Source organism: Pseudonaja textilis, chromosome 7 (genome assembly GCF_049901715.1).
Source record: "Pseudonaja textilis isolate UNSWEBS1 chromosome 7, rPseTex1.2, whole genome shotgun sequence".
Lineage (NCBI taxonomy): Eukaryota > Metazoa > Chordata > Lepidosauria > Squamata > Elapidae > Pseudonaja > Pseudonaja textilis.
The window spans coordinates 51,012,798-51,028,727 of record NC_141996.1 but is presented as its reverse complement, the minus strand read 5'-3'; the positions used below and the strand labels follow the sequence as shown (position 1 = coordinate 51,028,727).

General features: G+C 34.3%; 2 protein-coding genes across 2 annotated transcripts in view; one reads left to right on the top strand and one right to left on the bottom strand.

The window, feature by feature from the left end:
- The window catches only part of CLIC6 (CLIC family member 6), a 103,776-nt gene extending 98,115 nt beyond the window's left edge, over nucleotides 1–5,661 (bottom strand). Inside the window, exon 1 of the mRNA XM_087937588.1 lies at nucleotides 5,512–5,661. The gene's annotated coding sequence lies outside the window, so the exon portion shown is untranslated. The remainder of the gene's footprint in view (nucleotides 1–5,511) is intronic.
- Nucleotides 43–5,518, top strand: KCNE1 (potassium voltage-gated channel subfamily E regulatory subunit 1). The gene is made up of 2 exons (XM_026700549.2): nucleotides 43–172; nucleotides 3,399–5,518. The coding sequence occupies exon 2, from the start codon at nucleotides 3,433–3,435 to the stop codon at nucleotides 3,808–3,810; it is 378 nt and encodes a 125-aa protein (XP_026556334.1). The 5' UTR covers nucleotides 43–172; nucleotides 3,399–3,432; the 3' UTR covers nucleotides 3,811–5,518.
- Nucleotides 5,662–15,930: the final 10,269 nt, after the last annotated feature.

The following is a 15,930-nucleotide window of genomic DNA, read 5'->3' as shown; positions in this document are numbered from 1 at the left end:
TCTCAAAGCATGAGGCTGTGAGCTCAGTCACTAGGTCCCTCCCAGGAGGCACAGCCGTACAAGCTGGGTGGATTCCCGACAGCCAAACTTCAGGCTTCTTTCTAGCCATTCTCAGAGTGTGAGCCTGACTCACAGCATCCCAGGTTGCAGGCTCCCTCCTTCGCACAACTTGGTGAGTTTGCATGTTTTCCCAGTTTGCTTCTGCCCTCGCTTCTTGCTAATCAGAAATGTAAATCTTCTTTTCTGTTGGGGCACCTGAGGCAGCAGCCTGGCATCTCCTGAGCTTCTTTTCATTGGCTTGATTATTTTTATTCATCGGTTGATTTTTGTCCTGAAGTCATTTTATACTGTAAAATACTTTTTTTTTTTTTTTTTGCTGAAGGGGGAAGCATGGGAATAATTTTTGCTTTGAAACATCACAGCACTTGAAATTATAGGTGAACTATAGGATTTAACTTTAAATTATAGGATTTAATTTTTACATCCACTGTTATATTGATTAACATGCAGTGTTGACATCTTGCCTGAAACTTGACAATTCAGATATTGTGTGTGCGTGTGTGTGTGTGTTCATGGACACACATGTGCACGTGTAGTATTGCTATGAAGAATTTTTCAAATACACATTATACAGGTGAATTAGAATGTGGCAAACAACTCTAACTGTTCACACCAGTGTAGTAATTCTTTACAATATTATATCCGCTTGTTTGGAAATAAATAATATTTTTAAAAAGAGGGGATTACATTGTACATAGGCACTGGAGCCCTATATTTTTTTAAAAAAACTATACAGCGTTCATTTTTCTTTCCTTTTTTTCTTAATCTATGTAGGCAGATAGCTTATCCTTTTAAATACCATTTGATGCAAAGATCCACATCTGCTCTTAATGTGCATACTGCATATTATTTGGGGAAAGTGGGGCAGAAATAAGGTTTCATGGCATGCCTCTTGCTCAATGGAAAGCTGATCACTGTTTCTAAAAAGTTAATTATGTCCAATAAATCAATCTGTTAATATCCAAGGAAGATTGAGTAATTTGACACTAATCAGTTGTAATTATACACACCCCAAAACGGATAGTTACATGCATAGATATTACTGTAGATGCTTCTGACTTCCTCAAGGTCTTGTTCTCCAGTTATGTTTACAATTCTCCCACCCCACCAAGTTTTCACAGGCAAAGACCATACTAAGCCAAACATTCAAGGAGTTATAATCCCAATACATTTGGAACATGCTAAATTGAGGAAGGCTATTCTAAGCTGATATTTCTTGTTATCTCCTGCAACTTCACACAAAAGCTTCCTCAGAAAAATACCCCCAGACTAATCAATTTAACAAACTTGTGCACATGAACCCACACATGCACACACAAACACAATACAAAAATAATCAAGAACTACAAAAATAATATGGCATGCATGTTGCAGACCTGAACATTTTTTTTAGAAACTGAAACCAATGACAGAATTAGTTACAGAATTGAATCCAGCCCAATTATTTACACTAACAAAAACACATTTTTCAACAAACAAATATCATCCAGCATATAAATGAGCTACTGTGGCCTTCTAGATTTCACTTAACTATAGCTCCCAGCATGTTATGGTGATTTTGACTAGGTCTGCTGTATTACACAGAGTCCCTTCAGGCTGCTTTTGGATGGAGTGGAATAAGAGGAAAACGTGTTTTTTTTTTTAAACATTGGGATAGATTAGGATATCTTAAAGCTATGTCAGTCATGGGCTAGTAATATAGGTAATATCACGGAGTCATGGCATAAAAAAGACATTGCCAATGCATGTTTGTGCCATGATTATCTGAGATAGAGGCATGGCCAAATAGTTAGAAATCTGATATAGAAATAGGATATATTCATTTTGTATTAGTGCTATAATTTTCTAGAAGAAAGAGCAGGACATAGGGGCAAATTTCCAATAAATACATCCTGAAGAATTAAAGAATAATAGCCATACGAAAATAAAAAATGAAAAAATCTGAAATCTATTTTTTCCAGTAAAAAGTAATTCTTAATCACTATCTCATCCTATGATTCCAGGGTATCATAAACAAAAACAAAGAAAACCCCAAATGTGCCACAAATGTAATATAAAACATGATCACTTCATAAATAAATGGCAGTGTACACTAAGAAGAGTATACTAAACATGTGAAAAATACACAAAATTATGTAGCACCTCTATGCTTCATACTAGATAGCTTTGTATTCATGAGCCTCCCCATTTATACAGCTGGGCTAACTGCAATATCCCACCTGTGCCTCTAAACAGAACCACCATCTTCATTAAAAAAAGAAAAGTGCCCAAACATCCATGTTTCTGAAACTCTGTGAATCAGTTTTTGTGGTTCTTATTAGTTGTTAGTATGTTAATTCAGTAATCATCAGATTTCTGAAAGTTTTCAGACACACTGCATTTGCGAGGAATTAAGTACACTTGGAAGCCTGGATTACCAGCAGAGAGCCTGGAAATAGATGCACAATCATATCAGACCTGATCAGATACACGACTTGGGCCCCCAACTGCATGAAGAACTATCCCTACAATTGTTTTCAGAAATTAACTATACGGGGGTGGGAATGAAGGGTGGAACCAGCAGAGCAATCAACTGTCCATTTTCCCCACTAGAACTCCTAGTCTGCATTAAAATTATCTGCTTACAACACAAATTATCTGCCTAATGAATGAAGCAATTTCATTCTCCTGCTTCTAATTTTCATACCTGTGAAGTTAATTCATAAAAAGGAAATGTTGTTAATCTTTCATATCTCTTCCTACAAGGGTCTTGTTTTGAATTTAAAACCAAATTCAACCATCAGTTATACAGTGATACCAAATGGGTATCATGTAGTTTAACTAAAATTTAGGAAATGCCTAACAAACCAGGGAATACAGCAATCTCTCTACTTTTGGTTCCCTTTTTCCTTTTTACTAATTTCTATCCAACACATAATGAAGCTGAGCAATTTTAGTGTACAAATATCAATGAGGGAAATGCTTATCGCATTCTTATGAAAAGTATGAGTACATGATAAAATTATAATAACCAACAGACTACAGTAGATACAGAGGAATAAAGCAATATATGTTGTCAGATTTATTTCATCTCCTATTACTAAGCATATTATCAATTGCTTCATTATTGTTTCACATGGAATATCTTTTGGTTACAAATAATAGCAATGTTTAGGGAGACGATTGGCCCATGGTTCACATGATTCATTTAGATGAAATAAAGATCTGAAGCATATACAGTTCAAGAACCAATCCCAATTTTTAAAAGTGTATCATTTTTATAGGTCAGTTTGAAGACAGTATTAGATACTATAATTTTCATGCATTCTTTTTAACTATCTTTTTTCAAACTTCTCTAGATCTTGTAGAAACAGCTGCATCCCTCATGACACAATGGCAATGCCATCAAACAACACAGCCTTAACCTTGATCCTCTCAAAATTGTTAGAAGACTACCTAGAGAAGAAAACCCACCCTACGCCTGTACCCTTCATTGATTCTAGTGACCATCTGGAAGTAGTGTTTATACTTCTGCTGCTTGGATTTTTTGGATTCATCACCTTTGGGGTCATGATTAGCTATATCCGCTCCAAAAAGCTGGAACATTCCAATGACCCCTACAATATCTACATTGCCACTGATCTCTGGCAGAAGACGGATAAATCCAACTTTCAGGCCAAAGTAGTAGAAAATTATAAATCATGCTGTATATGGAAAAATGAGCATGCTGTCGAACAACCTGCTAATCATATCCCTGAAGTGAAATCTTAATAACAAGATGGTCAGCCTGTTGAAGAGACATTGTGCCAAAAGTACCAGAGTACCAAAGAAACAGCAGTTGGACAATACATTTCAAAAGTAAAGGGATAGAAGCTATAACCTCTATTATTGCCTCCCTTGAATTGGTGCCAGACTAATGTGTTGAATGACATCTTCTATCAGTTCCTGACCATGATGTGCTTACTGTATAATAGAAGGAACTGTTATTTGAAGAGCTCATCATGAGGCACCATGTTGGGAAAGGCAGCTGTTCTAACCTAAACAGTAAAATATAGGAAGTATTTTTAAGCTACGGTTTATCCCAGCATAGTTTTTCCATTTCAAAAATCTGGATGTATTGTGACTAGATCCTTGTTCTAGACTTCATTCTTATTAACAAAACAACAAGCATGAAAATGTTGCTTCAGTTTGATATTTTGCAGGTATCTCCATTTCACCAACAGAAAACATGAAGCTGATTCATAAGAGATGGAGAAAGACCAATATAGTTTAATATGTCACATAATTTGTGTATAAATCCAGATGGTCAGCCAAATGGCTTTTAACCAGTTAAAATTTATGGCTGGGGACAGTTTTGTTTAAATTTAGGATTTTTTTAAAAAAATAGGATTAAAAAAATACTTTTAAATTTAGGAAATACAGAAACAGCCATTAGCAACTGTTCAGTTTTGCAAAATATGAATTTTCAAGGGAAAATGTAGAGAGAAAGAGGAGCAGGAGCTATAATTAAACAGCTACATTATATAGCTAAGAGCACTTCAATACCAATATTGGACACCATTTGGGGATCAATTCTAGCTCTGATTGATCTCGTGATATTTGTTTTGGAGAGCTCAGTGGATTAATTCTGACTTTTGACCTTTAAATCTCAGTGGTGATTTGCTTTGCAACTGGCAGGACCTTTTGGTCCATGGGCTCCATTTAAGCCAGTCCTTGCTCTCCTATCCCCCAAGGTTCACATACAATTCCTGGAGTTTCTCTTTCTCTCTATGCATTGCTTGGAACCTATTCTTTTTTTTTTCTAACAATCCAAACAGAAAAGCAACAGATATACATTGCCGCTTAGAGTCACCCACTAGGTGAATGTAATTAATAAATCAATATGATTTTATATATGATAAGCATTTCACTGACAGATTTCTTATGAAATCAGTAGAGTGCAATTTTTCAAAAAAAATCACTGTGCATCTTTCTCCAAACCTATGTTATTGATCAATCTTTTTTATGACAATTCAGTGATTCTTGTTTTAATTTGTATAATTTTTCACATTTTCCTTTAATAAGTGATTTCTATTGAAGGATTTTGTAATTTCTGGTTATTATATAACTTCTGTAGTATTTCAAACAAATGGTTTATTTTACTGCATTTTTATACAATATTCTCTACTGAGGAACAATTGATTGCGAATTGGTAAATACTGGTACAGGAATGTATCATTAAAGGCTACCAAATGACCCGGAAAATGGGCTAGTTAAGCATTGATTTTAGAAATCAGCAAGTAATTAGTATAGATATAAATGATTTCAAATAATTGCAACTTCAATTTCAACTTCAATCTTTTTATGTACATTAAGTGATTATAATTAGTCTTTATACATTTGTAATTTTTCATCACAAAATGTAATAAAAATGCTAATTTCAAACATGTTGCATATAGCCCTGTATATATTGCCAATTCATGACAAACTCACCTTGGTTGTATCATCACCCCAGAAACAATCATTCTCTTGCCATTTCTTTGAATTTCACCAGGTTTCTCTTGATATAGCAGCCTATCACTATCAGAATAGTTTCAGAAAAATCTATTTTGTGTCCTCCCTTTTCTAACTGCTAAAATAAATGAGTGTTCAATATTTCATCCACTTAAAACAGTTCTCCAAACTATAGCCACCTATTGGTCTTTTTTGGTATGAGGAGGAGGGGAAAAAAGCTAGCTAATCATCACCCAGAGAATTAGTCAGGATCCCCAACTTGGTGCCCTTCAGTTGTGTTGCCTACAGCTCCCATTGCTGTTTCAGCTAGGGAAAATGAGATACAATACAAATAGGAATATTCTAAGGCCATGCATCAAACGATAAGGAAGTGTTTATAAAAAATGGCAACTAATTGAAAAATTAATGTAGTTTGTATAACAAATTGTCTATGGAACCTGACTTTTGATACACCCTGTATTATATAGAGCATTGTTTTCATCACCCATTCAAAACAATTACATTTATACAACATTTATACAATTGTCAAAGAATGGAGTAATACATTTTTGTGTACTTGTTTCTTTACCAGTTCATATAATTGGCTTGGTAATATTCAGCATAACAAGTATTTTGTTTTAAAGATAATTCTAACATAACTTTATTAATATTCTTTGCATTTTTGTGTTCACTTAAGTTCCTCAAGATCTGGGTATGCCTGGGGATCCAGAGACTGGGGAGATTTTGCAATGGTTTCCTGACTGTAATTAATATCATTTCTTGTTTTGTGTACCTTTTAATAGTTTTGTGAATTTTTTAAAATACTGTCTTAACTTTTCTAATTAAGTGTTCACCACCCAGAATCACATTCCTTTGAGATGGGCAACTACATAAATATGATAGATAAATAAATAATAAAACAAATAATATATAATCTGAAAAGGTGAGATATTTTCCAAAGTAAGCATCATGTTTAAGCATGACTCAATATATATTAGAAACAATTTAATTTCTGCATTGTATTTCCCAATGAAATTACTCGCTGTTTTTTTTTTCTATGCCACAAAAGCCATCCATCCTGTTTGTAAAAATTGTAAAATTGCAACCTGAAATGGATTAGAACATTTAAACTGAAGTTCTTGCTTAAACCTGTACAAAGGAACACCACTAAAGTGTTTAGTATAATACGGGAACCTGGACACTGGGTCATTGCTGAGAGATTCCATTAACATTTCTTTCATGTTTTACAAACCAGGGGAAAGACTAGAGTCCTAAATATTATGCTTAACCATATTCTTGTTTAAAATAATACTAATTATAATGAAAAACATCTTTTGGTACTGAGCACTTTCTGGTCAGCCAATTCATTCTGTCACCATGTGTATTTAAAAAAATAATATCCTCACCAACATTTTATTTTTAATTCCTAATGCACATTTTAAGAAGCCCAAGTACCCACACTGCTTAGTTATAACAACATGCTGTACACTTTCAATAGTTTATTTTTTAATAGCAGCATATGCCCAGAATGTAAGAAAAACATGAAACACATCAGGATTCATTTCTTCAGATCTGCAAAATAAAAAAATGGGTTTCATTTTGTGTGAGCACCACCTGCTGGTGGAATGATTGAGGCAAAAGTAACATCATAATCATCCAAACTGCTGGTAACAGATGTATACTTATTCGTTAACTCATTTCAATGTATATGGTTAACCATTAATGACTCTGGGCAGTCAATTTAAAGCTAAATTTAAAAACAACAATAAATGTACATACAGTAACAGCTGAGGTCAACAACGATCACTACAAATAATCTTATGGACTCCATTGACCTCTCAATATCCACACCCAAGAAAATAGCCAAAGTCTTTCAAATGCTTGCAGAGTTCCAGCCTGCTGAATTTTGGGGTTATGATGTTCCAGAAAAACAGGCATGGCAACAGAAAAGGCCTATTTCCTGAATCCCACCAAGTGACATTCCTTCATAAATAAGAATTGAGACGATACAATAGGAGGGGAGCTGAATTTCTTTCTGATATAGGAGGCATAACTTAGATAAACCTTTGAATAGTCATTACATGCATGTTGATATCACTAAAATGTATTTTAGTAATGCTGTGTCACTAAGGATATCACCTATGAAAAAGCAATGTGCAATGTACAGCTTGGAAGAAGTAGGGTTTTTTTTGTTATTAATGTAATTTTAATTCTTATAAAAAAAAAAAAAAGTTAGGCTACATAACAGCCAGGACTCTAAATTGGGACTTTCTTATTTATTTCATTTCATTTATTTATTTATTTGTACAAGAAAACAAGTATAGGTATGAACATAAATATGAACAAAGGAAATGCAGATAAATGGGGACAGTAGGCATGCTGGTGCGCTTATGCACGCCCCCTTTTAGGACCTCTTAAGAATGGGGTGAGGTCCACAGTAGACAGTTTGAGATTGAAGCTGTGAGAGGTTGAGGTTGTAACAACGGAGTCGGGTAGGGCGTTCCAGGCGTTGACCATTCTGTTGCTGAAATAGTATTTTCTGCAATCAAGTATGGAGGGGTTTGCCTTGAGTTTGTATCAGTTGTTTGCCCATGTATTATTATGGTTGAAACTGAAGAAGTCGTTGATAGGCAAAATGTTATAGCAGACAATTTTGTGAACTATGCTTAGATCAGACTGCAGGCGGCACATTTCCAGATTTTCCAAGCCCAAAATTTCAAGCCTGAAGTCATAGGGAATACTATTGTGAGTAGAGAAGTGGAGTACTCTTCTTGAGAAATACCTCTGAACCCATTCAATCGTGTTAATGTCCAATATACCGTGTGGGTTCCAGGAGGACAAGCTGTATTCAAGAATTGATCTGGCAAAGGTTTTGTGTACCCTAGTTAGCAATTAAATGTTACCAGAGAAGAAGCTTCACAAAATAAGGTTAACAACTCTTGATGCCTTTTTGGCAATGCTGTTATAGTGAGCTCTGGGGCTTAGATCGTTTAAAGAATGAGGGTTGTCTACGAGATCATTTCCGCCCAACTTGTTCTGATTTTTATTGTCAATGTGTAGGACAGAACATTTATTAGTTGAAATTTGGAGTTGCCAATTCTTGTATTTCCCCAACAAGAACGTAAGACCCAGAACATTTCTGATTTGATCTAGTTATAATAAAGTCTGTTACACAATTGATCACATGACATAATCACATCCATATTACAAACCATATGCTAGGACCTTCTTTTGGGGAGGAAGAGGAGATCTCAGCAGGCCTTCTTAAAATATCATGGCCAGAGGTTTTTACTATAGTGTGCTAGAACCACTCCACAGTGCAAAAATCAATGGACTTGTCCTGCGGATGGATTTCCTCCACTGACATCCCTTCATGAAAGAAAGAACAAGCAAGCCATAGATGGCTGCAGTGAAGAGGCAGAAGCACTGGATACTTACAGCATTTTAGATATTTGGTTTTTTACAGGTATATGTTAAACATTTATGGAGGCAAACAATATATATTTGGCAGACTAACATTTTTAGAAACATGTATCCCAAATTGCTTTGTCTCTATCCTTGCCAAAAACTCTAGGTTTATCATGCAGCCACAGCCAAACATACGTGAGTGTATTTGATGTCTCACGGAATATGTGAAGATGAAATTTCCAATCTCAGAACTAAAGAGGAATAGGAAGTGGAGATGAGGTTAACTGGATAGAGTAAAGTGGAGTTGTTTCAGGCAGCCATTTAGATCTAGTTCTCTTTGGAGTTTACATCCATAACTAGATGGGCCCACCCTGGTATTGTGGCTGAATGGAGCCAGCATTTATTTCTGTTGCATAAATGTAAATACCATCCATGCTACTGCACCATCCTGTAAGATGTCATTGGCCCATGCCTTTCTCCCCTATTCTCATTGATCTTCCAGGCTAGTAAACAGGATGCAACTGAACACATACATGTGCAACCTTGTTTAAATCAATTCCTTCTCTTTAGCTGGGTGGAAAAGGTGTTATCATTGAAGTTCTTGTGGCCTCTCCCATTGAAAACACTCCCCAGCCATTTCCTAACAATCTGCTCACATTGAGGAAGCTTTTAGTAATTATTCTGAATTACTGAAATGCAATTTGCCTGCCAAAAGAAATGGCCAGAATGTCTGCTCATCATATTATTATTCCAAATTAATCCAACAATCTGAAAAAGATGTGCATTCAGAGGATATTATTCTGCTTCTGAAACTTACTTTCAGTGACCTATTAGGTTACCTGCTAATTCTTAGCCTCTCTCTCTGCAATCAGGATTTATCAGTTTTTGATAAGAGAAAATAATTTGCTTTCCTCTAATATGAAGCAGAAAGATTAGAACTACATCACAGAATTAATGATAAGTTCATAGAGGAGAATAAACTTAGGACAATTTTCCATCCTTTTAAAAAATTGTTTAAGAATAATTATTCTTAAGAGCAAGAATAATTACAGTGCTTAACAATGTTGTAACTTGGGCATAGAAATGAACTTGTCTGGGGTATGCTGGAGGATAACATGTTTAAATTCCATTAAAAGTTGCCATTACTGAGAAATGGACCTCATGAAAACGTAGTGCTTGAAACTTTCTGAATCTAGAATAGATTAAAAAAATATTCTTCTTAAAAATATTTCTTGTGGCTTCTTCTGGAGGAAAGCTGGTATCTCAAAAAGGGAGCAAGGTAATATGGAGTTTCTGAGAAATTCAGCAGAGCTTTCTTGGGAGAATATATCACCAATGCAGAGTATTACAACTGGAAGACCATTCTCCCTAATCAGGTATCGTAATTTCAGATAGTATAACGTATAAATATGCAGGCTGATTATATCTTCCTTCAAAATCAACAATTACTTTTATTTGCATTTGCAATTATGATCTAACTTCAGGTAAGAAACTGAGTCAATAATTGAAAAAAGAAACTTAGTGAAGATTTGTGTTTTGGCAAAGAGGCCAGGAAGTTATGTTAATAAATTCAGATCTTGCAACAATAGGATCAGTCAAGTATTCTTCTATAATCATCTATTTCCTTGTTTGGAACTTTCATCTGTTTTTTTAAATATTTAAAACAATAAATATTATTCATTTATTTGTTTCCTAACTTTTGTATTTTTATTCTGTACCCAGACTCTCATTGCAATATTGTGCAATACTTTGTTTTCTTTATGTACTATGTTTCTAGAGTTTCTCAAAAGTTACTCTATTATAAAAACAAAATTGGAAGTCATATTTCTTTTTATAGTTTTTTTTCTCTCGCTCTTTTGTAGTTTTGGCTTTGTTTTCTTTCTTTTTTTCCTTATCTTAATTATTAATTTCTGTTAGTTTTTTATATCTTTTTAGTGTAAAAAATAGTACGGTTATCTTTTAAAAAGTTATTCCATATGGATGCAAATGCAAATGCTGTTATTTCAGTATTTGAATATTCTTCAGTTAAATTAATTATTTGCACATGGTATTCAGTTACAAATTATAGCCAGCAATTCTAAAATTGAATTTTTTTCTTCACTACTCCAAAATTCATGTACTGAATATTTTTGAAAAATTTGAGTAAATGTATCAATTGTTTGTAGACAAAATAACTTGCTCTGAATTCCAAACTTGTTAAAAAGAAAATCAACACTATTAATTTTTCCATGGTATACCTTAGCACTATTGCATAACAATAGCAATCCTTTCTCTACTATAATGGTTTACTTCTCAGTCAAAGATAAATTTTTTTCCTTAGATCTTCATTTAATGTAATTCTTGCCATAAGTTTTAGCCACCAGTAATAGAAAGGAGTCTCACATACTTTGGCCACGTCATGTGGGGAATTCTCTGGAGAAAGCAATTATGTTGGAAGAGTTAACTGTAAAAAGAAATCAAAGAACACAGTGGCTGGACACCATCAAAGCTAATACCAGCCAAAGCACGGAAAAACTCAAAAGAAACAGTGCAAGATCAGAAGATGTGGAGAGACCTGGTCCACAAAATAGCTAAGAGTCAGATTCGACTGAAAGGATAACATCATCATCATCAATAGAAAGGAATTCTTATTACCCCATCACAAAAGAATATTCCCATTCCTTATCAAGTCCTTTCTTTCCTGGAAAGTAAACAAAGAAGCCAATCTCTTCCTTTTATACATTCATGGCTCTGTCTGAACACTTTTGGGCTAACAAATGTTCTGTTTCATTATATGTCTCCCTTTAAATGCTCATTATCACACTTATGTATATATAATTTTTAAATCTGGGAAGATACGTTGTTAAAGAAATAATGAAAATGGGAAAATATTTAAATAAATAAACTTAATCTCTTCTTAAATTGTTCTTTTAAAAAAGTGCTAAGCAGTTGGAATGTATTAGGAGTTTTAACAATATTCTCTTGGATTAAAGCAATACACTATACTAAATATATTAATGCAAAAATAGTTATATCACACACAACCACTTATTCAAGTGTTTCTATGTAATGACAATTTTAATGTCTGAATTTTTTTATATTATATTATCTTCTAACATCAGTTTTTCTAAGGCTCTCTCCAAACATTGTGCAAGCTATCCTTTTTTAGGACATCACGCCCTGCATCTGATGAAGTTAACTGTAGTTTATGACATAATAAGCATTTTAATCTTCCTGATGCCACAAAGCTTACATTTTGCTATCTCTAATACATTTATTTACTTTATATTACCTTTGACATTTTTTTCCTTTTGTCAAATTTCTCCAGTATCAAAAGATAAGAGGAAACTGGTTTATTAAAGTTATCTCTTACTGGGCAACTGAAAGAAACTTTTCTCTTCACACAAGTAAAGTTCTTTACTTTTATTTTATTTTGGTTTTGTGCTGTTTCTTATCTCTCTCAATATCTTAAAACTTACAAACCTACTATAAGTTAGATCCTGGGGCTGATGAGTTATTGTACAGAGCCTAAATTATCTTTCCAAATTCCACACCCAATTTACATCCTTAATTTTGACTATACAAGTAGATAAGCATCACATCTGCTTCTGGTAATAGACTACTCAGAGCAGAGTTGGCAAAGAAGTGCTTCCTTCAATTAAGTAATGACTATAGGATTCTCATTCACCAAACCTAGGACAAATGAAGTAAGTAGCTTTTGTTACTTATTTGGGTTTTGGATTGATTGCAGAATGCGTGATGGGAAGGCAAACAAATACATTTATTATATATTTCAGAACTTGTTTTCACCCTTGCCTGTTATTGTTCCTTTGCCTTGAATTCAAATATAACCTTTGTTGTTTTGAATAATTGTGAATAAAATACAAGAGTTTTGTCCTAGCTGTTTTTATTCAGACTTTCAGATCAGAAATTTGTATTTCATAATCGGTGATTTCAGAAATATCTAGACTAGGAGGTTCTACTTCTACTAACAAAAGGCACTGTCCAACATAGGTCCAGCATGCATACCCTGTGATTTTTAAACTGATCTGAACATAGCTCAGCTCAGCTTTCCATATATTATCTACTGTTTTCACAAAAGTAATACTCTGAAAGTGTTTGTATTTTGAATGTGGATCAATATTCATTTTGTCATAAATATACAGTATTGTCTAACTTCAGTGAAGTAATAAATGAGTTTTGAAATAACATATCTAATTAAATCAAAATTCTGTAGGACTCTGTAGGATTAAACAGAAAAAACTCAAAAGAATTGGTTAACATTCTTTCAACCCAGGTTTTTTTTTTAACAAAACAGAAAAGATGGCAGAATTAATTTTCTTTTTCCAGTTCATCAAGTGATTCACAAACCTTATGTCCCTGTATATATTGAACAGCATAGTGTAATTCAATGCCAAGATCATAAGACATTATCAGGTTTTCAATCTTGGTGAGTAAAAAGTCCATAAAGGTGTTCCAGAATATCATAAAAATAGGGTTTCTTTTTAACCTTGATCAAATAAGCCAACGTTACATTTTTCTTTTATTTCCTAAAATCTTAATCTTTAATTTATTCAAATATTGTTGCACGATTTGATCTCGCTTCCATTTTTCTTTGTCCCACTGCATAGGCTTCTTCAAGGCTTTAATAAATCTCTTTATAAATCCAATAATAAAGAGACTGTCTTTAATATTTTAAATGTTGTAGTGCTTCATGTCATTTTGTAAATTCCAATCTAAGACAAAACCACAGGCAAGGGTTTTTGGCTTTTGGTCTGCATCTTTAGCCCCTGTTAAATCATATAGCCTCTATTCTCTGTTATAAGTTTTGCTCAGAAATATAGACTCACAAGATGTCTTTTCAAATGACATTCCAAAGATCTTTAATAGGGCTCAGATAATTAAAGTCAAGTATTTAGAAGCAAGATTAGCAAATGAATTATCTTTCAAAAGATTCTGCTTTAATTGTGAGCTTAATTATTGATCCCTACGCCTCCCAGCACTAAAATCTGTGGAGGACCACTGCCTTGCAATGTCCTTGCGAGGAGCAAGTGTTCAGGGTATATGTGGGTGATATCTCATCCTCCACTTATTCAGAGAGGTTCTACTGGTTCTTCAGTCTTTCCCATGGTTCTCTCTGCTCTCCATGGAGACTTGTTTAGTTTTTCATCTCTCTGGTGGAAATCTTTTCCTTGTTTCTGTTTCTAAATTCAAAGCAGTTACTTAATATAAATCTGTATGGTCGATTGGATACACAGTAATAGTGAAAACCTCAACTAGTTCATTACTAACTACATTTTTAATAGATTGAGCTCATTATGGCTGTTGGAGATATCAAGAATCAAATTGGGGACCTTTGTACACGCAAGGCATTTTAGTAACTCAGTCCTGCATTTAGTCTTACAAAATCATCAAGACACAATTTATAAGGATTTGCCTTGTACTATACCTGAGAGGAATTTGTTGGCAGTCTTCAAAATAATGCCAATTGAAATATTTAGCTAAGGATGTCAGAGTCAAGAGTAAAAGCATCAACTCTACCCCTTACATTCTGCTTGTTTTATGACTGCTGTTAAAAATAATGAGTGTGTGTGCATGTGTCAGGGCAAAACACTGATGTTAAGTTCATATGATCTTAGTATGAAGGTGGTGAGTAGGAGCCATATATTATATAATTTTATTCCAGAGTTGTCATAAACTTCAGGGCAAAAATATATATTTTATTGTTTATAAAAATGAGGCTGATTTAAATGAAGTATGGAAAAAGCTGCTTAAGACACTTGTCCCCCACAAGTCATTAATAATGTTAATCTGCTGTTTCATAATATTCAAGGTCTTTATTATACAAATACAAAATCCACAAGGGTTAAGGCTGAGCCCTAATCTATCCTCTATTAATATAATAATAATCAACAGGTTGAAGGTATCTTGAAATTTCAATTCTCAATGGTCAAATGAGAATCTATTAAAATGTTTTTCAATTTCAGTTAGGACTGCTACAATATAGATAACTAAACTAAGCTAAACTAAAATGTGATTGATTTGTTTTTTGGTTACGGTAATTTCCTGTCAGAAACTATACCATTTAATCATCAGATTATAGGTAAATAACCAGGGGTGGGATTCAATTTTTTTAACAACTGATTCTGTGGGGGTGGTTTAGTTGGTGGGCATGGCTTGGTGGTCATGTGACTGGCTGGGTGGTGGCCAACTCAATATCACTCACATCTAGGCACACATCTCCTTGCCTGACATCTCATGACTGTGGGGATGCTGCAACAGTCGTAAGTGTGAAAAATGGTCGTAAGTCACTTTTTTCGGTGCCATTGTAACTTTGAATGGCCACTCCACACAAGCAAAGTACCAGCAAAGGAGGGAAAAAAACCTCCAGAGAAGTTCCAGAGACAGGAAGTCTAGTCCTGCCAAGAATGTAATAAGGGTTAATGGAGAGGCAGTTTCTGTAAGCAACACCAGAATGTTTCCTTCCTGCCTTCCTTACAGGATTAGGCCAGTAATTTCTTCTAACAACCGGTTCTCCGAACTGCTTAGAATGTTAACAACCGGTTCTAGCGAATAGGTGTGAACTGGTAGAATCCCACCCCTGTAAATAACCCATAGCTCAGAACAATTTGTTTACCTAACCAAAAAAATAATGGTGGATTTCCCCATTTGTGAGATTACACAATCCAAATTTTTATTTAGACAATTCGAATTGTTAAAACAAAGTACGGAATAATGCTGGCCCTCGGGAAAGATGGAAAGTATTATCATTCAGGAAAAAGAAATTGTTTAGGTTGTTGGAACTCTCATGGAAAATATTAGGGCTTATATCAGCAAATCCTATAATCTGTACTGTTAGTCATGAAATGGGTGTATAAACAAAGTGGTGTAATATACACTGATACTTGAGGGATGTGCAACCACCTAGCCAGATGCATAGCAGGAAAAGCGAGTAACAGGAAGGTGCATCATTACTTCATCTCTGTGTCTTGCAACAACGCCTTCTGCCTTTCTTTTCTCTCAATATTTTGG

Coding starts and splice junctions, on each gene's coding strand:
- KCNE1 (XM_026700549.2), top strand. CDS start 3,433: ATGGCAATGCCATCAAACAACACAGCCTTAACCTTGATCCTCTCAAAA.